Below are 23,681 nucleotides of genomic sequence, written 5' to 3' on the forward strand. Positions count from 1 at the left end.
TGTACAAGAAGATAGTGTATCTTGCCCGGAGCCCTTGGAGTTGAGTGATCCTGGGTGTGCCTGTGAGGAACTTCCTGCCCTGCCAAACCGTGGGAAGCACAGCGAAGAAAGCCAGTGGGAACAGTCTGGAACAGCTTGCTGGAAAGAAACAGCATCTCACCCACATTACTCACTATGGTCTGGTCTCCTCATATGCAACAGAATGGACAGCACAAGCAAAAACTCTAGCTATCTTTGAGCAGAGGCCTTCCTCCTCCTCCTCCTCCTCCTCTGCTACCAGAAAGATGAGGAACCTGTGGCCTTCCAGATATTTCTGGACTACAATTCCCATAATCCTTGACCATTGGTCATGCTGGCTGTAAAGTGTTAAGTATGTTGGTGATGTTAAACCAACAAACAATGTTGTTTTTTCTTTTTCTTTTTTTTAAAAAAACCCCCTGCGATCTTCGTATCTTAATTTGCTTCCAAAAGGTTTTTGTTTTGTTTTTGTTTTTAAAACAAACAGTGCTTTTTACTGGTGATGTAGGTTGCTGTTGCTGGAAAATGCGCAGAGAAGGGCATCTGGCTTGCATCATGGAGGTCACTATCAGGCAATTCTGCATAGGTTGAAAGCTTGTAGTCTGTTTTACCCAAAGCAGTTGGTCCCTTAAAAGTGAGGTTTTCTTTTTTAAAAAGCTCTTCTTCCTTCTGAAACCAAATTGCCTGGAAGGAAACAACTGTGTCTCTTAAGTTACTTAAACATTCAGACCAGGGGGTGGCAACGTTTTTTGAGGCCGGTCCGGTCCACTCCCTGGCAGACCTCTTGTGGGCTAGAGCGTGCGTGCCTGTGTGTGCTCAAGCTATTTCTGGCGCTCTTCTGACCCGGAAGTTGGTCCCCATGGTGAGGGAAAAAATGGCGCCACAAAGGGGGGGGAGCACAGAATCCTTACGCCAATCCATGGAACGGCCGTGGGCTGGTTCCAGGAAGCTCATGGGCTGGAAACGGCCCATGGGCCTTGGGTTGCCAACCTCTGGTTGAGACCCTTCTTTTCCTTTTGGAGTTATGGCTTTAAGGAAGTTTCTCTTGGTTCACAGAAGGAGGGAGAGAAAAGGCCTTTTGTAAAGCTTATGGTTGGAAGCAGGAACCAGTGTTCCCTGGCAGGTGTTAAGCCTGTGATGTAGCTGACTTGTTCATACCTTTGATGAGCCACCATTCCTGCCCCAAGGTGAAAATTGCTGCAGCCCTGCCTGTGAATATGGAAACTGTGACAGGTTGGTTTCAGTTGCACTCCTAAAACAGAGAGGGGGTGAGTTGGGATGTTTTTCTCACCTGACAGGAATAGGAGATGCTAACAGATTAACTTGAGCATATTTTATAAAGAGCAAAGATAGCCATATTGATCCGTAAGAAAAATCCCCGTTAGGGATTGGGCCAATAAAATTTTTACAAAACAGGGTGCAAGCTTTCATGTTCTCCAGAACTCTTCAGCAAGCTAAATGATAAATAAGGCAGGGTGGGGATATCCTGAAAGCTTGCACATAACTGTGTAACATTTTGGTTAGCCTAATACCTAAAATGGATTTTGCAATTTATGTTGGAAAACGCATGTTATATCACTTTTGGGCCAGGGTCCCCAAAGTGATTTACATCAAAGAACTAACCCAAACACCATCGCAACACAGAATAACCATTTCTTCACTGATATCCTAACTGCTATGAGGGACAGTGGGGAGCGGGCAAGGAGCAAATTCCACAAGTGGGTGCCATCACTCAGAAGAATTTTGGGTGCACACCAATAGGCATTTGTGATAACCAATTTTTTTTCGCCACCTGCAGGAAGCAGGCCTTACTGCATCACTATAATTTCTGGCCACCACTTATTGTAGAGTCAGAGCAAACTACCGGTACACATGGTCATAAATGTATAGTTCTGCACTTGAGAGCAGGGTACTATCCCTACCACAGATTTCCAGGGCGAAGCCCCCAGCCTGCATCACTGTGATAGTGGGCTTCAAACCTTTGTCAACTAGATGACCCTTAGTCCCTTCCAACTCTACAAACAGATTCTGCCTGTGGTTTCAATCCAGACTGCCCCCTCCCCACCTTCAATTTGCTTTGTAGCAAAAGAGCCCATTGAAACAAATTGGGACCTTTTGCATTTGCTTAAAATGCAGATTTCTAGTGCTGCATGGCCTGAATCCAACCACAGTTTGTGGGGAAGCACAAAAGTTTCTGTTGGTGTCAGAGGAGGCTTGAAATACAAACTAGGAGATGTGACTTTTGTCAGGCCCACGAATGGCAAGCAAAATGTTTAACTTTCCCTCCCCAACCCTCATGGACTGGAGGCTGCTTAGGCTATTTGCAAGCTAAAGAGAAAATTTAATATCATATCTAGTTTGGCCCTGAGCAACACTGAACACCAGTGGAATCCTAGAATTGTAGAGTTAGAAGGGACCCCAAGCATCACCCGCCCCCCCGCAATGCAGGAATATCATAGAGCATCCGTGACAGATAACCAAATACAGTGGTACCTCGGGTTAAGTACTTCCGTTCCGGAGGTCCGTTCTTAACCTGAAACTGTTCTTAACCTAAAGCACCACTTTAGCTAATGGGGCCTCCTGCTGTTGCTGCTGCTGCACCACCAGAGCACGATTTCTGTTCTCATCCTGAAGCAAAGTTCTTAACCTGAAGCACTACAGTGGTAAAGGTAAAGGTAAAGGTACCCCTGCCCGTACGGGCCAGTCTTGCCAGACTCTAGGGTTGTGCGCTCATCTCACTCTATAGGCCGGGAGCCAGCGCTGTCCGCAGACACTTCCGGGTCACGTGGCCAGCGTGACAAGCTGCATCTGGTGAGCCAGCGCAGCACACGGAACGCCGTTTACCTTCCCGCTGGTAAGCGGTCCCTATTTATCTACTTGCACCCGAAGGTGCTTTCGAACTGCTAGGTTGGCAGGCGCTGGGACCGAACGACGGGAGCGCACCCCGCCGCGGGGATTCGAACCGCCGACCTTTCGATCGGCAAGTCCTAGGCGCTGAGGCTTTAACCCACAGCGCCACCCACGTCCCCCACTACAGTGGTACCTCGGGTTAAGTACTTAATTCGTTCCGGAGGTCCGTTCTTAACCTGAAACTGTTCTTAACCTGAAGGACCACTTTAGCTAATGGGGCCTCCTGCTGCGCAGCCGGAGCACAATTTCTGTTCTCATCCTGAAGCAAAGTTCTTAACCTGAAGCACTATTTCTTGCTTAGCGGAGTCTGTAACCTGAAGTGTATGTAACCTGAGGTACAACTGTAGTCTTTTCTTTAAAACCAACATGGAAAGAGAGCCCAAGTGAGAATCTGTGCTTTGCATGCAAATAGGCCCAGGTTTGATCTCCAGAATTTCTAAGTAGGGCTGGGAGTGTCCCCTGCCTGAAACCCTGAAGAGCCACTGCTGGCCAGTGTAGGCAGTATTGAGCTAGCTAGATAGACCAAATGACTTAACTCAGTAAAAGGCAGCTTCCTATGAGCCTGAGTTCTATATTTTGAGAAGGGAAAAGAAATGTCTATCTACTTTCTCTTCACCGTGCATAATTGTACACACCTTTATCATGTCTGCCCCTGATAACCCACCCTTCTTTCTAAACTGAAATGACTTACCTGAAGAGAAGCCTCCTTTGCCCATCTACTTTACAAATCTATGAAGCATTGCTACCTATAGGGATTTAGCTACACAGGCTACAGTTTTAATGATGGCGTTAGAAACTTTGCCCTATTCAGGGGAGCAGGAGGGCTTGTTGAGAGCCGCCTCTTGCATTAATGAATAGCAAATGGAGGACTCGTTAGGCATGCGATGACCTGGAAAATGGGACGGGTCACTCTTTATGGCTCCTTGTGTCAATAACCCCATGGATAATAGGCCACAGCAGAGGTGGTTGGAATCCAATCCACATTGTATCCAGGCTTGAACAAGGTGACGATCAGGATCAATGCATTCTCACCCATGCGCAGAGCACCTTGCTCCAAAGTCAGACGAGCGCCATTGTTGTCAGGAGGAAGGGAAGTGATTCTTAAAAATGACACCCAGGAGGCATTGCTCTGTCAGGCCAATGGATGAGCATGCATAACCCTGAGCTGGCACCCATTTTGTGGGAAAGCGGGAAAGGCACTCAGTGGGTGAATCTATGCTGGGAAGACGAGGAGTGTGCCTCTGGCATGAGCCAAATGGCAAGCACTAAAGGGCTGTCAGCCTGAGGCTCTCAGCCGGTGCAATTTCTGCTGGCCCAAACACTTAAGCATATGAAGAAAAGAAGGGAAGAACTATCTGTTCGGGACTCTTGGCACTGAACACTACTGAATGCAGTTTCATGAGAATCTTAGATACCATTTTTAGAAAAGTTTCTTGCACTTATAGCTCAGAGGCTATGCAGTGGTGGAGGTAGGCAATTTTAGACTCTGGACTTTATGGCAAATCACTTCACTTCCTTTGAAATGTGGTAAGCCAGCTCTGGTGTGTTGTGGGGGGGGGGGGGCTCCTGCTCATTCTACTAAGTGAAGTCCTGAGTTTCAGCCCCAAGGTCCTACCCTGATAACACCACTGAGGGTATGTTCTGAAGATGGCCTGTGCTCTAGTTACAGGGCTGAGGGCAGAGGGCTGACAGAGTTTCAGGGTTGCTGGGTGAATCCAGCACCCACCAGAGACATCATCTTTCAATTCCTGAAAAGAAGAACACTTTATTGAATACGATTTCCAGTTTCTTGGTTTCTAGATGAGTGGACTCAGCAGACACAACTTTCAATTCCTGAAAATGAAAAACAGCAACATATGCTTTGTTGCCTCTTTGTGCCCAATTCTGAGAAGTAAGAAAAGAAAGGAAACTGTTTATTATAAGCCAAGCAGGGGGAGCAGAATGGATCCAGCCCTGTAGGCAAATGGGTGTAGCCCCAACCCCAAGGAGTGACTGCCCCCATTAATATTTTTTAATAATTGTCTTTCTATGTTGTGACATGACAGCCCATATTTAAAGAATGACTGCTTGCGTGGCGAGTTCCCGCCCCCCACCAGGACAAATAAAGACACGAGACACCATAATTTAAAGTTAATTGGGCGAATTAGGCCACAACTTTATTGAATTCAGGAATGAGAGGCATTGGCTTAGGCATTGGTCCTATCGACTATCCGGCTCCAGCCCATTTGCTGGAGACACGGGGAAGGGTTAACACTATATCGTGGGAGTCCGGGTCACCGCTCGGGGACGTGCCTTTGGCCCACACCTCCATAGGCTTCGGACAGGGCCATGCCCCCCGGAGTCCTTTAACGGACCACCCTTCGCTCACTGGGGGGAGGTAATGGCGTTCCTCCCCCCCATCCTCTTAACCCCTTCTTACCAATGCCTACCGCCAATGCCGAGAGTTGTGACGAGTTGCTACAAGGTAGGCGAAAAACCAAAAGGCCAGAAATCGCCAATTGGGAAAAATTCCTACCATGCCCCTTGCGGCGATAGACCGAAGTCCATAGCAAAGTCAAAGACCTACCTAAGCCTACCTAAAGGGAGGGAGGGTGGGAAAACGTGAGGGCTAGCCGGCGAAAAGAGGGCGAGCCCCCTCTGCGCCGGCCCCAAATAGGGCAGGCCACGCCCCCCCAGCCAGCCGATTGGCTGGCTGAGGGGGCAGACCCGGTCGGGATTCCCCTGTTCTCGCGGGGGCTGAAACCAGCCCCCGCTCACGTGGGGGTGGGCGTGAAGCCCGCAACCCCACCTCCTGGGCAAGCCGGAAGTGGCTTTACTTTAAGAATGGGAGCGATATAAGAATAGGACCCTTTGAACAATTCAGTGAATAAGACAGGGTGAGTGCCCAGCAAAAGCCTCATCAGGAAGAATCCCCTAGACTCTACTCACTCAAAACATTCCCTGACAGAGGGTGGATTTTTCACAGACCCTCCAAGTGTCCCTATTTTCCAGAGACAGTCATAGATTTACAGAAGCCGCCCCAGTTTCTGATTTGATCCTGGAATATCCTGCCTTCCCCTATTTTCATCAGAGAAATATTGGAGGGTATGGAATAGGACATCCCCGGGGCTTTGTTTCAGCTGGAACTCACCAGAACTCAGTTCTGGCACCTCTTTGGTGAGTGCCATTGCCATTATAAGAGAACAAGGCAGGCGTTCATGGTGAGTTCCAGCACCTCTTTTTCTAGAAAAATAGCACTGGACGTCCCTATTTTCATCAGAGAAATGTTGGAGAGTATGTTTTCACGATCATAAGACTGCTGCTGAAGCACCCTTGATGGGCTTTGGCTTCTCTCATTGCACCACCAAGCAGGACAACCTTGACACCAATTGTATAAAAGTTCTTCTTTTGTTTCCTTTCTTTCTGCACAATGTCTCAATAGCCTGCTTAGTAGAAAGAAGTGGTGGGTGGGGTAGGGTGGGGAAGTGAAATATTTATTCCTTTCATTCTTTTTCCCATGGCTGTGTTCAAGGAGATGTTCAAAAGGTTAAGCCAGGTCAAGCCCTGCCCCGGAAACCAGCATTCACTGTCTGTTCCCATTTTATCTCTGAGCTGTCTGTCTGACCACACTGAATGCCCCTGCCCCTCTGTATGCCTTTGCCTAAAATGGTATTTGACAAGACCTGTGGCCATTGCCAGTTGTCTCCCTGGGGCGGTGCCAACCTTGGGGTCCCAGAGCTCCAGGAGGGCACCACTGCCGCTAATACCTGCCCTGAGCTGTCTGTGCCAGGCAGCAGAGCCTGTGCAGCCACCATTTTAAATTTCCCAGAGTGTCCAATCTAAGGCTGCCCTGAAGCATTGTGGGACATTTAAAGTGATGGCTTCCCAGCAGCCCACCATGTGTAAACTTTTAGCTGGGGCAGGGGTTGCTGCAGGAGCTTGGACCTGAGGTGTTGTTGTTTTTTTACGTTACTCTTACATTATTTCTGTCTGTCTCTATCCTGGCTGCTATCCACAGTTTGGTCAATATCCCTTTACGATGCTTTGTGTGCAATGGAAGGGATAAGTCATGTGGTCTTGACTGTTTGTCATTTTAAAATGTGAATAAGCTGATTTTCTGCTTAAAAGTAGCAGCAGCAGCATCCAAAGCAGCTCCCAAGGTTACAGTAAAATGTAAGAGGTTCTGAAGAAGCCTGAAAATTACAGTAAGAAACAATAGGGAAGTTTCATAAAGCAGTAAATTGCCCAAAAGGTTTCCAAAGAAAACCTTCTCAGGGGCAGAGGAAGTTGTTTTGACAAGATATTGTTAGAATAAAAGAAATGGGCTTCCCAGAATAACCCAGCAAAATGAACTCTCATACTTCAGATGAAGGCTTGTTAGGCAATTTGCCATTTCATTGTTTTTCAGCGTCATTCTCAGGCTTGCCTCTTTTTTGTCTTTCTCTTCTATATTTGGTGCTGCTTCCTTTTCTGTCCCAAACTAAAACCACTGTGTGTGTGTGTGTGTGTTTAAGTAAATATAGGGGAAAAATACAAAACCAGCAGAAAAAAACAAATCAAGACAAAATCCCCACAGGAGTGAATGCAGTGTTTAGAATTTAAGAACAGTCCTGGAGGATCAGATCAAAGACCCATCTAGTCCAGCGTCACAGTGGCCAGCCAGAAGAGGAAGTTCACAAGCAGGACCTAACTGAGATTGATGTTAGAACGTTTATACCCACAAAGCCCTGTAAAGCAAAAGAGTTTGGCCAGGAGACTTGTCAGAAGACCAGGAGAGAGAGTGGGTCTCTTGCAGGAGGAAATTCTACAATCTGAGCGTGTCACCCAAAAGACCCTGTCATGTTCAGCCACCTGCCTTCATGAAAGTAGGATGCCTTAAGAGAGAACATACATTCCTTCAGAATAAGTCAGTCTTTGGGTCTTCTTAAAAGACACCTCTGCCTGCTCTCAGAGAGAAATTTTAGCACTGAAATGGAGGAGAGGAGGGGTGCTGCCTTTTACCCTTAAAAAGCAGGCCGAGGACTTTTATCTCTGAACTTAGTTGTTGTTGTTGTTTAGTCATTTAGTTGTGTCCGACTCTTCGTGACCCCATGAACCAGAGCATGCCAGGCACTCCTGTCTTCCACTGCCTCCCGCAGTTTGGTCAGACTCATGTTTGTAGCTTTGAGAACACTGTCCAACCATCTCGTCTTCTGTCGTCCCCTTCTCCTTGTGCCCTCCATCTTTCCCAGCATCAGGGTCTTTTCCAGGGAGTCTTCTCTTCTTATGAGGTGGCCAAAGTATTGGAGCCTCAGCTTCAGGATCTGTCCTTCCAGTGAGCAGTCAGGGTTGATTTCCTTCAGAATGGATAGGTTTGATCTTCTTGCAGTCCATGGGACTCTCAAGAGTCTCCTCCAGCACCATAATTCAAAAGCATCAATTCTTCGGTGATCAGCCTTCTTTATGGTTCAGCTCTCACTTAGTTAGCAGGTGCTTAATGCTAAGAGCAGAGAGAGAGAGAGAAATCCCTCTGCCTGCTCTTTAGAGATGACGCCCCCTGATCTGTAGCGTTCTGTCCTCCCAGTGCTTCAGAACAGCTCCAACCCCGGACATCGGGGCCAACCTGACCTGGATCCAAACTGAATAGGGGCCTCGCACAGGGTTTAAAATCCTAATTGAACATGCATGCACATGTAGCTAGCCACCCCCTCCCAACCAAATGCTTCATTAGGGTTTTTTTAAACACAGAGGCTACGCAAGCATTGGGATTCCACCTGAACCAATGGGAGACAACTTGGCGCCTCTTCTCCACCCCAGTGCAAGGCATGTCAGGAGCACAGGCCACCTGATTTGTGGGCAGTGGGTTCTGCCAAGAAGAACAATGTGGAAGGTAGTGTTAACTTTTGTAACAGTAGGCGTGGCTTCAGAGGACACTCATTGGCAAAAGACTACAGTTCCCATTACACATGGGAATTCTGGAGGCAGAGGGGAGAGGAAGGCAGAGAAGGATGTGGTGGCAGCCGTGACTGAGACCATGAGCTGGGTCCAAACAATCAGAGCAATAACTTCTCCACTGGTACTGCCTGACTGCCTCCACCCCTGAGACATCTAAGGGTCACTCTGTGTGGACCAGTTCAACCCTGGGAGATCTGGGGCTGCTTCAGGTCATTGGCCCGAAAGGACCTGCATGGGTTTGGGATTTGGTTAGCCCTATTTATCTCCCCCCATCAGAAGATTAAGTGCTCTGTCTGTTCCTCTGAGTCGCTCTCTGCTTTATCTCCCGATCAGATCAGGACCTGGCAGGCATCTTCCTGTAGCTTGGCAGGCCAGGTGTGGCCTGTGGGTTAACCAGCTCTGCCGTCTGATATTCTAGTCCAAGGCCATTTAAGATTCTAAAGCGGTGTGTGTGTGTGTGTGTGTGTGTGTGTGTGTGTAACCATTTTGGCTCCATGGGCCAGATCCTTATCAGGCTCAGTAAAGTGGGAGGTGGAGAAGGAACTGGCAACCCACTCCAGTATTTTGCCATGAAAACTCCATGGACATAAAAAAGGAGAAGCTTTGAGAAGAAAGTGAGAGTTTCCAAGGCATGGTCTGATTAATCGGGTCATGGAGAGTCGGACACGACTAAGATGACTAAACAACAACAAAGTGGGTGGAGGAAGATGCCTACCAGCTCGTTCCTCCCACCATTCCTCTGTGTCCAACCAGCCTGTGACACCAAACCACACCAAGTGGAGGCTGTCTTTAGCAAGATGTGCTGGGAGAAGAAGAGCAGGAGGAGGAAGAGGAGGAGGAGGAGGAGAAAAGAATGGGATCCATCTTGGGCAGGCTGGCTGGGAGAGATACTTTTGACTCCAGTGTTGCACTGCTGTAGGGAACAAGCCCTGCTTGAGGTGACCATGCTGTAAGATCTGGACTCCCTCCCTCCATGCAGACTGAAAGTGTAAATAGATGAATAAACCTTATTTCTTAAAGCTACGACAGTCTCCGCCGTGTGTTCAATTCTCTAAAGGAGCACAAATCCTGGGTGAGCGCCTGGAACTCCTTTAAATCTTGCTCCTGCTTGGCTGGGAGCTGGAGTGGTATCCAACATTGGTAACAATATGAAAAACCCCTCCAAAATGGAACCAAGCAATATAACTTCTGCAAAGGAGGTGGGTCACAATGTAGCAGGGAGGAAGTCCCACGGAACATAATAGAACTTCTGAGAGGACATTTATTTATTTATTTATTTATTTATTTATTACACTAGTCTCCCACCTCTACTCCGAGGAGTCCAAGGTGGAGTATATGGTTCTTCTCCACTCCATTTTTTCCTCACAACATGTGAGGTAGGGTTAGGCTGAGAGTGGTGACTGGCCCAGGCCACCCAGAGAACTGAATGGGCATTTGAACCTTGGTCTCCCAGATCCTGGTCCAACGCTCTAACCACTGCACAGCACTGTCTCTCACACTGGACATGCATAACTTTGCATTCTAAGAGTGTTTGATTTAGGGTGGCTCATGCTCTAAGTTTTTCTCTCCCAAAGACAAAGAAGGGGAAACAAAACATCATTTGAAGTTTGGTCTGCCCACCCATATTTAATGATGTTGTTCCATTTTTGCATTTATAACAACAACGACAAAACAACCTATAAAACCCACACAGTAGACCCAAAACTACTTTAGTTCTTCTGTTTTATTTAGATCAGTCCCCTGCCCTTCAACAGCTTACCGAAACGTTAAAATTACAACAATACAACAAAACTTGAAATAAAATAAAATAAAATGGCATGAGTCTAAGCAATCCTTTGAAAAAGAAAAATGTGTAACGTTAGAGAAAACTGCTTTGCAAAAATGTGTGTATTTGGGGGAAATATGCAAAAAAAATGTGCATATTGGGAGAAATTCACACTAAAATACTAGTGTATGTTCATGATAACTCCCCCTCCCCCCCAAAAAAAAAGCCTGATCTGGAAGTGTGGGGAACTGAAGTCTGGAAAAATGAGAAACTGAGAGAAACCAAAATGGACATATCCACCCATCCCTAGTACCCCCTTTAAGAAGGACCATGGCTCATTGGATAATGAGGATGCTTTGCATGCAAAAGGTCCCAGGTTCAGCTCTGCTTCCTTCAAATAGGGCTGCAAAAGACCCTGCAAGGAGACAACACTGAGCTAGTATCTTGCTTGGTATAAGGCAGCTTCCTAAGTGCCCTTGATTTTGCCCTCAAAGCTCTCCACTGTTATCCCCAGACATCTCCCTGCCCTGGATCTATGTTCCTCCATGGGGCTACCACCTCAAACCGCCCAACTGTCTCCTGCTTGCTTATAAAGACACCACGCCTTCACCCAGGTTACCCCTTCAACACGAAATGCCTTCCTTGAACACCGCTTTCTGTCTCAGGTGCATAGGAAGCTGCCTTATGCTGAATCAGACCCTAAGTTTATCTAGCTCAGATTTCACTAAACTGCCCCTCAGGGTTTCAGGCTATAGCTCAATGGGGAAAGCATAAGCATGAAGAAAGTCCCAAGTTATATCCTGGTGGCTCCAGGCAGAGCAGGGCATGTCCCCTGCCTGGAGCCCTGGAGAGCTGCTGCCAGTCAGTACTGACAATATTGAACTAGATGGTCCGACTCTGTACAAGGCAGCTTCCTCCGTTCCTTCTTATTCTCTTCAGTTTGGGTCTTTGGCACACTGGCTGCTTGCTTTTGTTCAGCCAGCATGAACTGCCGGAGTTGGGTCTAGTTAGCTTGTCTAGAATAACTGTTTTTGAAGAGTCATGTTTCTGGATGAAGAGCTGGTCTGCATAGCTGTGCTTGAACAGATAAAGAACGAAGGAGTCACAGTAAGTAACAACAGTGCGGCCACCGCTATGGAGACTGACCTCATTTTCTCCCCTGGCCCCCATTAGATCATTTCTGTGCTTGTCAAACTCTCCTCGTTCCCGTTTGTGTTTGGTGCCTCTTTCGCAGTTTCCGTCCTCTCTGAAGGGCTCATCTGTTCAAACAGTCTAGATAGCCTGGTAAACCTCACACTGCTTTGGAAGTTCCTGGCAGCAAAGGCGTAAAGGAGAGGGTTGATGCAGCTGCTCACGAAGACAAGCGAGCCTGTGATGTTGGCCCCCACTGCTGAAATCTTCTCCAGAGCTTCAGATGTCCCTGGATAGGACTCCTCCATCAGAGCTGAAGCAATGCTTATCAAGTTAAAGACGTGATGGGGCAGCCAGCAGAGACAAAAGGCCACAACTATTGAAGCGATCAGCTTTGCAGAGCGTTGCTTTGATGGAGAAGTCATGTTGCTGATTCTTCTGCCGACCAGCACATAGCAGATGGAGATGAAGGCAAAGGGCACGACAAAGCCCACAAGAGTCTCCAGCAAGAGACAGGCAATCATTTGAGCATTACTATCATAACTGAAATCTGCGCACTGAAGACCTGCCTCTGTGTTGTTGGTTTCCCGAAACGGGATGATGACGGCTCCAAAGGCAATGGCGAGGAACCATATGGCAAAGACCAACACCCTGGTGGTCATCTTCTTCTTCCAGCGTTGGACAGCAAAAGGGTAAAAGACAGCCATGAACCGCTCGAAGCTCAAGGCCATGATCAGGAAGATGCTTGCGTACATGCTGAAATAAACGACAAATGTCAGGGCTTTGCAAGCAACAAGCCCAAAGAGCCAGGTGTTGGCGAAGGAGTAGATCCAGATTGGCAAGGTGACGAGAACCAGGAGGTCAGCGATGGCCAGATGTAGGATCAGCATGACCGTCGGAGGCCTTTGGGTCATTCTGCCACAGATGGTCCAAATGACAAAGGAGTTCCCAGGGACCCCGACGATGAATGACAAACTCAGCACTGTGCAAACCAAATGCCTTGCAATGGACAAAGGCAGGAGATCGTTGCTTTCTTCAGAGGGATCCATTTTGACTGGAGCTTTGGCTGAGCTTCTGCTAGTGGTTGCAGCTTCTATGTTCTGCAGTGAATGCCCACTATTTGTTTCTGACCCTCCAAAGGCTGTCTGAATCAGACTGGAACATGACCACAAAAGATAGCTTCTGCCTAGACAGATAATGGTTTCATATCCTATTTTTTTCTGCTGAGCTTTTTCCGTTTACATATTGAGAAATTGTCCACACTGGGTGTGTGGGTGTGTCACCAAAACCCAAGCAAAACATGGCTATAGTTAAAAAGAAGTGGAAGCATGATCGTATTTACTTGCTTCTCTTAAGCATGTAGGCAGATACCAGTTTTCTTCTGGAGAGCTGGTAAAACCAGACTTGATGTCTCCCCCCCATTAATTGTTTTTATCACAAATTTTAAAAAGAAGGAAAGAAGAAGAAAATAACTATCAGCTCTCGTTATGGGTACAATAATATTCATCTTACGAATTCATCATTGTGAATCCAATATATTCATCTAAATGTAAACATATAAAGCACGCAAATCTCCAGAGAGGTATCCACTCGAGACTGATGTTAATAAGAAATATGTTAAGAGGGTAGTAAGGTCCTCAGACCATTGACTGGGTGGGCATTTATCCTTCGAGGCCTGAAGTATAAGTTCCTTAGCAACCACAAGGGTTCGTAAAATCCACTTTTGTTGTCCTGCCATTAATCCTCATGCTAGAGGGATACAGTTTAAAAGCACATGAACATCTGCAAATGTCAAGGATTTCTCCAGTACAAAATTTATAAGGACACCAGCTTCAGACCAAAAAGACTATATTATTGAACATGCCCGCAACAAGGGATTATCAGCATTACACCCTCAGCATCTCTCTCTATTAAATAGTGCCTTCCCTGGAAACATTAATTTTTTTCCGGATCAGTCTCAATTTTAAATCTCAATTTTTTTTTGCAAATGCAATCGGAAGATATATAAAGAAATAGCACAAAGCGCATATATTATCCATGGCAAAATATTCATCTTAGGTGGTCTGTCCCCAATTACTAAATCTATGTGATGCTTAGCTTTCCAAATTACCGGAAATCTCCATTATCAACCTATTTTAGCTCATTTCAGTCATTTGTGAAATATCTTTTGGAACCGAAATGCCTAGGTATGCTATGACATTGTGGGCCCCAACAAAATCACCACTGTATGAAATCTTGCCTGACTCCTGGAGAACCCAGAAGCTTGCCACACTTTTGTGGCATTTTGGTTGGTCCCAATAAACAAATATTTCGAAACAGCAGGTTTCGTTATGTGTTGAATGGATGTGTGCTTCCACCTAGTGGCTCACTCTGAACCTAACAGCTACACTTAACTGATAATTAACTATGCATCATCGAAGTGGCAGTCATTTTCTTTCTTTCTTTCTTTCTTTCTTTCTTTCTTTCTTTCTTTCTTTCTTTCTTTCTTTCTTTCTGTTGTAATACTCATTTATTACAGTCAGATAAATGGCCATGATAAAATTAGGAAAATGGTGAAACTACTGAGCCATAGAAAACTGAGGAAAATTTATCTAGTACAGTATTGCGACAGAAGCAGTTTGTATGAAAACGTGGATTCACAGAGGTTGCTACTGTAAAAACAGAATTGATAAGACGTGCCCTTTCTCCAAAAGTTCCTTTTCTAAAAATCCTTTCTAGCTGATTTTCTTTATACAGTGGTACCTCGGGTTAAGTACTTAATTCGTTCTGGAGGTCCGTTCTTAACCTGAAACTGTTCTTAACCTGAAGCACCACTTTAGCTAATGGGGCCTCCTGCTGCCACCGCGCCGCCGGAGCACGATTTCTGCTCTTATCCTGAAGCAAAGTTCTTAACCTGAAGCACTATTTCTGGGTTAGCGGAGTCTGTAACCTGAAGCATATGTAACCTGAGGTATCACTGTACATCCAAACTAAGTACAGATGGACGTACAGTGGTACCTTGGGTTACATACGCTTCAGGTTACAGACTCCGCTAACCCAGAAATAATACCTCGGGTTAAGAACTTTGCTTCAGGATGAGAACAGAAATCATGCTCCGGCGGTGTGGCGGCAGCGGGAGGCCCCATTAGCTAAAGTGGTGCTTCTGGGTTAGCGGAGTCTGTAACCTGAAGCGTATGTAACCTGAAGCATATGTAACCCGAGGTACCACTGTATAAGATTTTGGATTGTTATTGCTCCTGAGCCTCACTGGGGGATTTAAGACTAGGAACAGAAGTTGCTATGTGGACTAGAGTCAGGGTTGGATTAAGACCTTTGGACAGAGCTGCAGCTACAGAGGGGGAGGGGGGCTAGCTGGTTTTTTTTGCCCTGGGTGAAGCCTTCCGAGGGACATCATTGAGGCTCCCAGACTATATGTGTGTGCATGCAAATGTGTGCACAGGTTTGTGTGCCAAAGTGGGTCTTTGACCCGGGTGAAATAAAGCCTAGTTTCGCCCCTGCCTTGGATGCCCTTAGCACTTAAAAGTGCTCGGTCTTCTTTTTTTTAAAAAAAATATTTTTTATTGAGTTTCTTTTCTTAGGGTCATAGACACAAGAAACAAAAACAAAGAAAAATGATATAAAGATTATTACAATCCAACTTTCAATAGTTTTTCCAATATTCCAAATGGACTTCCCCACATCCTCACGACTCTGCGTTCTTTGCAATAAAAGTTTCAGCAATTTGTTACCTTGTTTCTTAACTTACTGTATCTTTCAGTTATTATGTTTCTAATTTCACAATATTGTATCCCAACTTTGTACATTTAAAGTTAACATAATAAAGTTGTTTCATATTTACCACCTCTTTTTTCCTGTCTTAATTTTCAGTTTACCTAATCGAGTTGCTAAAAGCAAAAGTTTCCTAATCGTGCGTATTTCTTAACATTCATACAACTTATAATGTTTTTGCAAATAGTCCTTAAATTTTTTCCAGTCCTCTTCCATTGTTTCCTCCCCCAAATCTCGGATTCTGCCAGTCATTTCAGCCAGTTCCATGTAGTCCATCAACTGCGTCTGCCACTCCTCCAGCGTGGGTAAATCTTGAGTCTTCCAGTGCTTTGCAATAAGGATTCTTGCTGCTGTGGTAGCATACATAAACAAGGTTCTATCCTTCTTTGACACCTTCTGGTCCACCATGCCCAATAGGAAGGCCTCTGGTTTCTTGGGAAAGGTATACCTAAATACCTTTTTTAACTCGTTGTAAATCATTTCCCAGTAGGCCTTCACTTTTGGGCAGGTCCACCAGAGATGGAAGAATGTCCCTTCTGCCTCCTTACATTTCCAACATTTATTATCAGACAGGTGATATATCTTAGCAAGCTTGACTGGGGTCATGTACCACCGGTATATCATTTTCATAATGTTTTCCTTCAAGGCATTACATGCCGTGAACTTCATTCCGGTGTTCCATAACCTTTCCCAGTCTTCAAACATAATGTTGTGTCCAATATCCTGTGCCCATTTTATCATGGCAGATTTGACTGTCTCGTCCTGTGTATTCCATTTAAGCAGCAAGTTATACATTTTCGAAAGTGTCTTAGTTTTTGGTTCTAACAATTCCGTCTCTAATTTCGATTTTTCCACCTGGAAACCAACTTTTTAATCCATTTTAAAAACCTCTTGGATTTGAGCATAATGTAACCAATCCCGCACCTTATTTTTTAATTTGTCTTGGCTCTGCAGCCTCCAATTGTCTCCAATTTTTTCAATTATTTCCCAGTATTTTGGCCAGTAGGCCTCCATGTTGGGTCTTTTCCTGGCCTTGGCCTCCACCGGTGATAGCCACCTCGGGGTCTTACCCTCCAGTAAGTCTTTATATTTCAACCAGACAGCAAAAATTGCTCTTCTGACAATATGGTTTTTAAATAATTTATGAGCTTTAACCTTGTCGTACCACAAATATGCATGCCAGCCAAAAGCATTATCAAACCCTTCCAGATCCAGGACATCAGTGTTCTCCAACAGAAACCAATCCTTCAGCCAGCAGAAGGCTGCGGATTCATAATACAACCTCAGGTCCGGCAGGGCAAACCCCCTCTTTCTTTCGAATCAGTTAATATTTTAAACTTTATTCGGGGCTTTTGCCCTGCCAGACAAACTTAGATATATCCTTCTGCCACTTTCCAAAACATTCCACTCTGTCCACGATCTGTAGGGCCTGAAACAAAAATAGCATTTTCGGCAATACATTCATCTTTATAGCTGCAATTCTGCCCAACAAGGAAAGTTTCAATCTTGACCAAATTTCCAAATCCTTCTTAATTTCCAACCAGCATTTTTCATAATTGTCTTTAAATAAATTCAAATTTTTCGCAGTCACATAAACCCCTAGGTATTTCACTTTTTTAACGACATTTAATTCTGTTTCTTTCTGGAACCCCTCTGTTTCTGTAGGTGTCAAATTTTTGGCCAAAACCTTGGTCTTTTGCTTGTTCAGCTTAAATCCCGCCACCCGACCAAATTCATGAATCAGTTCTAAAACTCTTTTTGTACTAGATACTGGCTCCTGTAGTGTTAAGACTAAATCGTCTGCAAAAGCTTTCAATTTATATTGTTTCACTCCGACCTCTATTCCTTGTACCAACCGGTCCTCCCTGATCATGTTCAACAGAACCTCCAGGACTGAGATAAATAAAAGAGGAGATAGAGGGCACCCCTGTCGTGTCCCTTTTTCAATTTTAAACTCCTCTGTCACCACATTGTTCACTATCAATTTAGCTTTTTGCTCTGTGTAAATTGCTTGTATTCCATTTTCGAACCCCCGTCCCACTCCCATCCCTTCCAAATTTTTCTTCATAAACATCCAAGAAATATTGTCAAAGGCTTTCTCTGCATCGATAAAAATTAACACCGCTCTCCTATTGATATTTGTTTGTAAAAGTTCCAAAATATCAATAATGTTCCTGGTGTTATCAAACAAATGTCTACCTGGGAGAAAGCCAGCCTAGTCCTTGTGAATTACTTCATTCAAAACTTTTTTAAGTCTACTTGCCAGAATGTCTGCAAAGATTTTGTAATCCACATTTAGGAGTGAGATGGGACGGTAGTTCTTAAGTTGAGTCTTTTCAGTTTCCACCTTAGGAATCAATGTGATGAAGGCTTCTTTCCACGACTCCGGTGCCTTCTTCCCCTCCATAATCTGGTTGCATACCTCTAACAGAGGTTGTATCAAATAGTCCTTCAAAGTCTTATAATATTTGGAGGTAAGTCCATCTGGGCCTGGAGATTTGCCTAGTTGCATATTCTGAATGGCGCCTTCAATTTCCTGTTGTGTTATTTTACAATTCAGGATTGTTCTCTTTTCCTGAGTTACTTTTGGTAATCCGTTAGATTTTAAAAATTGGTCTATCTCGAAATCTTTCTGTGGCCCCTGTGCATAAAGTTCTTTGAAGTATCTCTGGAAACACCTTCTGATTTCTTCTGGTTTCTGAACAATTCTCCCATCAATCTCTAGATTTGTAACTGTATTCAATTTTTGTCTCTTTTTCAACTGCCATGCTAGCAGTTTTCCACATTTATTTGCTGATTCAAATGATCTTTGCTTCATTTGTTTAATTTTCCATTCAACCTCTTGATTTATCAATTTCGAATATTGTGCTTGATGGAATTTGATTTCTCTCAGCACCTCCTTCGATTTTGGATTAGTTCTCAATTTTTTCTCTCCTTCTCTTATTTTCTCCAAAATCTTCTCCTTTTTTCCATTCCAGAGTCTTTTCTTAATCGTATTTTGTTGTATCAGAAACCCTCTCATAACTGCTTTACTTGCGTCCCAGAGCGTTCTTTTTTCTACCGTTGTATTCAAGTTTATTTCAAAATAATCTCTTAAAGTTTTTTGGGCCTTCTTCACAACCTCCTGATCTCTTAGTAAGGTGTCATTCATTTTCCATCTGAAGGAACCGGTTGGAGTAAGTCTCAATTCCAAAAAGTGCTCGGTCTTCTTTAGGCTTTAAGCATGCCAGTGCTAATCTTTATGTTTCCCCAAGCTTAGCGAAACATCCCTCCTGTGTGTGGGTGATGATGCTGTTTCAGTTGCATAAGCAACAAAACCCACAGCACAAACGTGAGGAGGAGTCATTATCATGTTTCCTCCAGTATTTTTTTTAAAAATTTAAACTTGTCCTGTCCTGTCCTGATGCTGTCAGGGTCTGACTCGGAATCTGTGACAATCAGGGGAAGAGGCTGTGGGCTTTACACAGCAGAGTTAGCTAGCATGCTGGTCGTGTTGGTGGATCTGTACATATGTATCTTTACTTCAAAGAGCAGAGGAACCGCATATAGTAGACAGCAGTGTTTAGCACTGCCTTGTGTCTGGAGACAATAAACACGTTTATTACTTTGAACTGTGTGGAAGAGGACCTTTTCCCCTTAACAGGGGACTCTGGAAGAAGCTGTTCCACTGAGAGCACTCTGCTGATATATCACACTGATTGGGGTGTGGTGAACTACCAACTGACTTCCACAGGTCACCAAAGTGCTTCATCTTGGGTTAGAAGCAAGTTCCACAGGATGAGTTCTAGAGAACCAAATGATGGTTTTGCACTGCACATGGTATTTCATAATAGCATCAGGTGATGGTGGGAGCGAATGGTAAGAATCAGGATCCCGGTTGGTGTAGACAAGGGTGGCCCATCCTGTTTTGCCCCCTGAGGTGAAAGGAGAAGGTGCTGCCCTCCTGCGCATGTGCTGCCGTGCTTATTGGGGTTGCGCAGCTGCAGTTTCCAGGTTCTGGTGAGATCTCGCTGCCACAGCCACTTCTTTGGCACCAGTGGGAGGGGCCCATGGAGATGCCTCTTGGATTTTGCTACCTGAGGCAGCTGCCTCAGTCTACCTCATGGATGGGTCAGCCCTGGGTGTGAAGGAAGAAGTCAACTCTTTCCTCTACTGCAGTTGATCCTGCCAACGGAGGGATAGGGTGGAATTTCCTCTGGTTTGCAAATACAAAAGGATTTTCTTCTGGACCGTACATGTGTGAGTCAGAGAGTCCTGTGCATCTTTTTAAAATATATGGCATGTTTGAGGACAGTGAAATACATTGCCAGGTCTGCTCCATCTGGTCAAGATTTCCTCAGACAAGTTCTGCCAGATCCAGATGTACTCTCTGCATAAACAATAGCTTGGCACAAAAATAGCTGATGCCTGCACAGTGAGGGTACACCCTTGGGACAGGCCCTGCCAACTGGGAGGAGGCAGCCACCACAGATGGCTGGTGTGAGTGTGGGTGTCAGTGGCAGCAGTCCCTTGCCAGAGAGTTCTCCTTAGTCTCCTGTCTATTCCCAACCTTTTCAGCTAGTGCCTTGTCTGCACTGCTTGCTTACTGCTGGCCCAGGCTTGCTGGCTATCTCACTTTCCCAATATGTCACAGACAGCACTGTTTGGGAAAGGTCCCTGAGGCTAGGGTGGCCATGTTCCCCACGATTCAGAGGACAGTCTGTAAAGTCTGCTACTTGAAGTCCTGTTTAAAGTGAAAGAACCCTGTGAAAGGGGACCTGGGTGGAATCTACGCACATATAAAAAGTTCTGTGAAAATACTTATAAAAAAAACATTTTGAAAAATACATTGAATTTTGCATAGCTCAGTGTTGCCACTTAGCGTCGCCTCTGTATATTGCACTTTACAATGCATTTAAAATGTTTTATTTGCAGCTGTATAGCTGAGTCCCTCCAGGGGCCTTGAACTGGCCCATCCACAGTTATCACCTGGACAGAACACACAGGTCACCCAGTCACAGCCCTCTCAACTATGGTTAAAGGTAAAGGTAAAGGTACCCCTGCCCGTACGGGCCAGTCTTGACAGACTCTGGGGTTGTGCACCCATCTCACTCAAGAGGCCGGGGGCCAGCGCTGTCCGAAGACACTTCCAGGTCACGTGGCCAGCGTGACAAAGCTGCATCTGGCGAGCCAGCGCAGCACACGGAAACGCCGTTTACCTTCCCGCCAGTAAGCAGTCCCTATTTATCTACTTGCACCTGGGGGTGCTTTCGAACTGCTAGGTTGGCAGGCGCTGGGACCGAGCAACGGGAGCGCACCCCGCCACGGGGATTCGAACCGCCGACCTTTCGATCGGCAAGCCCTAGGCGCTGAGGATTTTACCCACAGCGCCACCCGCGTCCTTCAACAATGGTTATATCAACAAAATTCTCTTTATGCTTAAGGTCCTGGTTGTCCCAACCTTTCTCTCTGTTTTTCATTTGTATGGTGGCTCCTTTCTACAGACTAAGCTGTGTGCACATTATACATTCGAAGAACACTCTTTTCCCCAAGGACTTCTGGGCAACGTAGTTTGTTAACGGTTGCTGGGAATTGTAACTCTGTTGCAGGAAAACTACAGTGCCCAGAACCCTTTGAGGGAAGGACTGTGTTTTGAATGTGCTCTAAAGGTATTGTGTGTGGACAGCCTAATAAGAATGGCGTCATTAATTCTCACCTCTTCCAAAGTGACCTTCTCTTTGGATTTAGCAACATTCTGGTCCTGACTAGGTTGAAAATGGCATAAGGCTACAGATATATATACACATTAAAAATATTTACCTCAGAACATCATTCAGAAGAACTATGTAATTCAACAAAATGTCAGTTTTTGCAACGAAACAGTACCTGAGGCTGTTTCCCCTGCCCTTCCAAAGTTGTTGAGACTTGTGAAGTTTCCAGCACCTACCTATCTGGGTGTATTTTATGAAGTCTCCTACCTGGAGATGCTGAGGATTGAATTTTGGGCATTTTGCAGGCAAAGCAGATGGTGTCTCATGGAATTACAGTCCTCTTAAACTTGGGAGGGATGAGTTTTCTACTGCATATAAAAGAGGTTGGAGTGGCCTCCCTCTGGAAATGTTGCTTAATGAAGAACACCTTTATTAGAGAAACAGAGATGTGAAAATGAAGAGAGCTGTTGCAGCAAATTGGTAGACAGAACAGCAGGTGCCTCAAAGTTCTGACACAGTATCAAGATGGAGGAGGAGGAGTAATGCCCAGGGCCAAGGCAGGTGGGTTGTCAAGAATAACAGTGGCCCACCCTCCTGGGTTACATCACTTGCTACTGGCATAAAAGTTGCCAGCCAGAGGTGTCAAGTGGGGGAATTAGGAGTAGTAGGAGAGAAAGGTGTGGTGTGAGAGGCTGTGTTGGAGATCAGCCCCTTTGAGTAGCTTTGAAATAATTATTTTTAAAAAGAGTTGATGGTCTTGATCTGAGTCATACGTTGAATGAGGCAGGGACATCTTTGCCAAAACGAAGCTTTTGGGTTAGGATTAGGATTGGCCGAGTGGTGCAGAGAGTGGAAGAACAGGAAGTTGATAGAAGTGCCACTGCTAAATTCAATTACAGTGGTACCTCAGGTTAAGTACTTAATTCGTTCCGGAGGTCCATACTTAACCTGAAACTGTTCTTAACCTGAAGCACCACTTTAGCTAATGGGGCCTCCTGCTGCTGCCGCGCTGCCGGAGCACAATTTCTGAAGCAAAGTTCTTAACTTGAAGCACTATTTCTGGGTTAGCGGAGTCTGTAACCTGAAGCGTATGTAACCTGAGGTACCACTGTAAATATAAAATGTGTGTGGAACAGGAAAGCGTGTGTGGCTTTGAGATTTTGGAAAGGATTTTTTTTAAAAAAAAAATCACTTGAGGTATTTCAGGGGAGGGCTGTGGCCCAGTGTTAATGTTAAGATGTCTGTTTAAACTGTAGTAATTCCTTTTAAATTTGCATGCATCGCTATATGCAAACTTAATGTGACACATTTGACCTCATTTTTTTATTTTTATTGGTGGTGTTTGTATAAGTGGCTGCCTTAAGGACAAGTGACAGGCTGCATCCAGTCTGGTAATTCAGAAGTTTTTGCAGGCCTGGTGTTTCTCCCTTTCTTCTTTACTTGCTGGGAAGATGTTGCTAATTGAGCTTGGGACCTTGGGGTGGGCAGCAAAGACTCCTGCTGCAATAATGGAATCATTTCCAGCAAGCCCTTGTGATGTAGATCTCCAGGGGGAGTAGAGCTTAAAAAGAAATCAATCGGAAAGATGTATATGGAGCATCACACACACCGTTTACATTAGCTGATGGTGGCTCCTGTTAATTCCATTATCTTTGAGTGAGGCTTGATTGCATCAGCTGGCAAACTGCCATGTTTTAAGCGGGACCAGAAATGTCCTGGGACACGATCTCCAATGCGCCCGCAAAAAGAAGCTCCACTAGTGTTGTTCTCTCCTTCTGGGCAGTGATATGGATTGGGCCCAGAGGGAGAGGCCAAATGAATGGGCAGTGGTGGCAGTATGGAGTAGTGGTAAGAGTATTGGATTAAGATTGAGGGAGACCAGGGTTCAAATCCCTGCTCAGCCATGAAACTCTCTGGGTGACCTTGGGCCAGTCGGAGTCTCTTAGCCTAACCTACCTCACAGGGTTGCTGTGAGGATAAAATGGGGAGGAAGAGAACCATGTATGGCACCTCAAACTCCTTGGAGGAATGTTTTGGACTACAGTTCCCACCCACCCCAGCCAGCATGGCCATGCCTCCTCCCTTTTTACATTACACCCCCTTCTTTTCCGTGTCTCTTCTTAGATCATAAACTTATGGGCAGGGTCTGTTTATCCACGTACCTACTTCAGATTATGCTTGCGAAAAAAGAAAGCAAGCTGGAATCCAAAGCTAGGGTTACAGAACCCTCCTAGAGCACCAGTGTAATGCTGCCACCCCTCTCTTCCAGACCCAGCTCCATGTTTTGGGGGTCCTCTACAGCTGCCTCAGTATGCCAAGTACAGTGGTACCTCAGGTTACAGACGCTTCAGGTTACAGATGCCACTAACCCAAAAATAGTACCTTGGGTTAAGAACTTTGCTTCAGGATAAGAACAGAAATTGCAAGATGGCAGTACGGCGGCAGTGGGAGGCCCCATTAGCTAAAGTGGTACCTCAGGTTAAGAA

General features: G+C 45.4%; 1 protein-coding gene across 1 annotated transcript; it reads right to left on the reverse strand.

Annotated features, from left to right (window-relative positions):
• Window positions 1-10,543: 10,543 nt before the first annotated feature.
• On the reverse strand, window positions 10,544-12,871 carry LOC114603096 (leukotriene B4 receptor 1-like). The gene has a single exon (XM_028741842.2). It carries the CDS (start codon window positions 12,784-12,786, stop codon window positions 11,776-11,778), a length of 1,011 nt encoding a protein of 336 aa, XP_028597675.2. The 5' UTR covers window positions 12,787-12,871; the 3' UTR covers window positions 10,544-11,775.
• Window positions 12,872-23,681: the final 10,810 nt, after the last annotated feature.

The sequence above is a fragment of the Podarcis muralis genome, chromosome 7 (genome assembly GCF_964188315.1).
Source record: "Podarcis muralis chromosome 7, rPodMur119.hap1.1, whole genome shotgun sequence".
Taxonomy (NCBI): domain Eukaryota; kingdom Metazoa; phylum Chordata; class Lepidosauria; order Squamata; family Lacertidae; genus Podarcis; species Podarcis muralis.

What these genes read in the sequence shown, in the direction of transcription:
- LOC114603096 (XM_028741842.2), bottom strand. Translation starts at nt 12,786, where the DNA reads ATGGATCCCTCTGAAGAAAGCAACGATCTCCTGCCTTTGTCCATTGCA.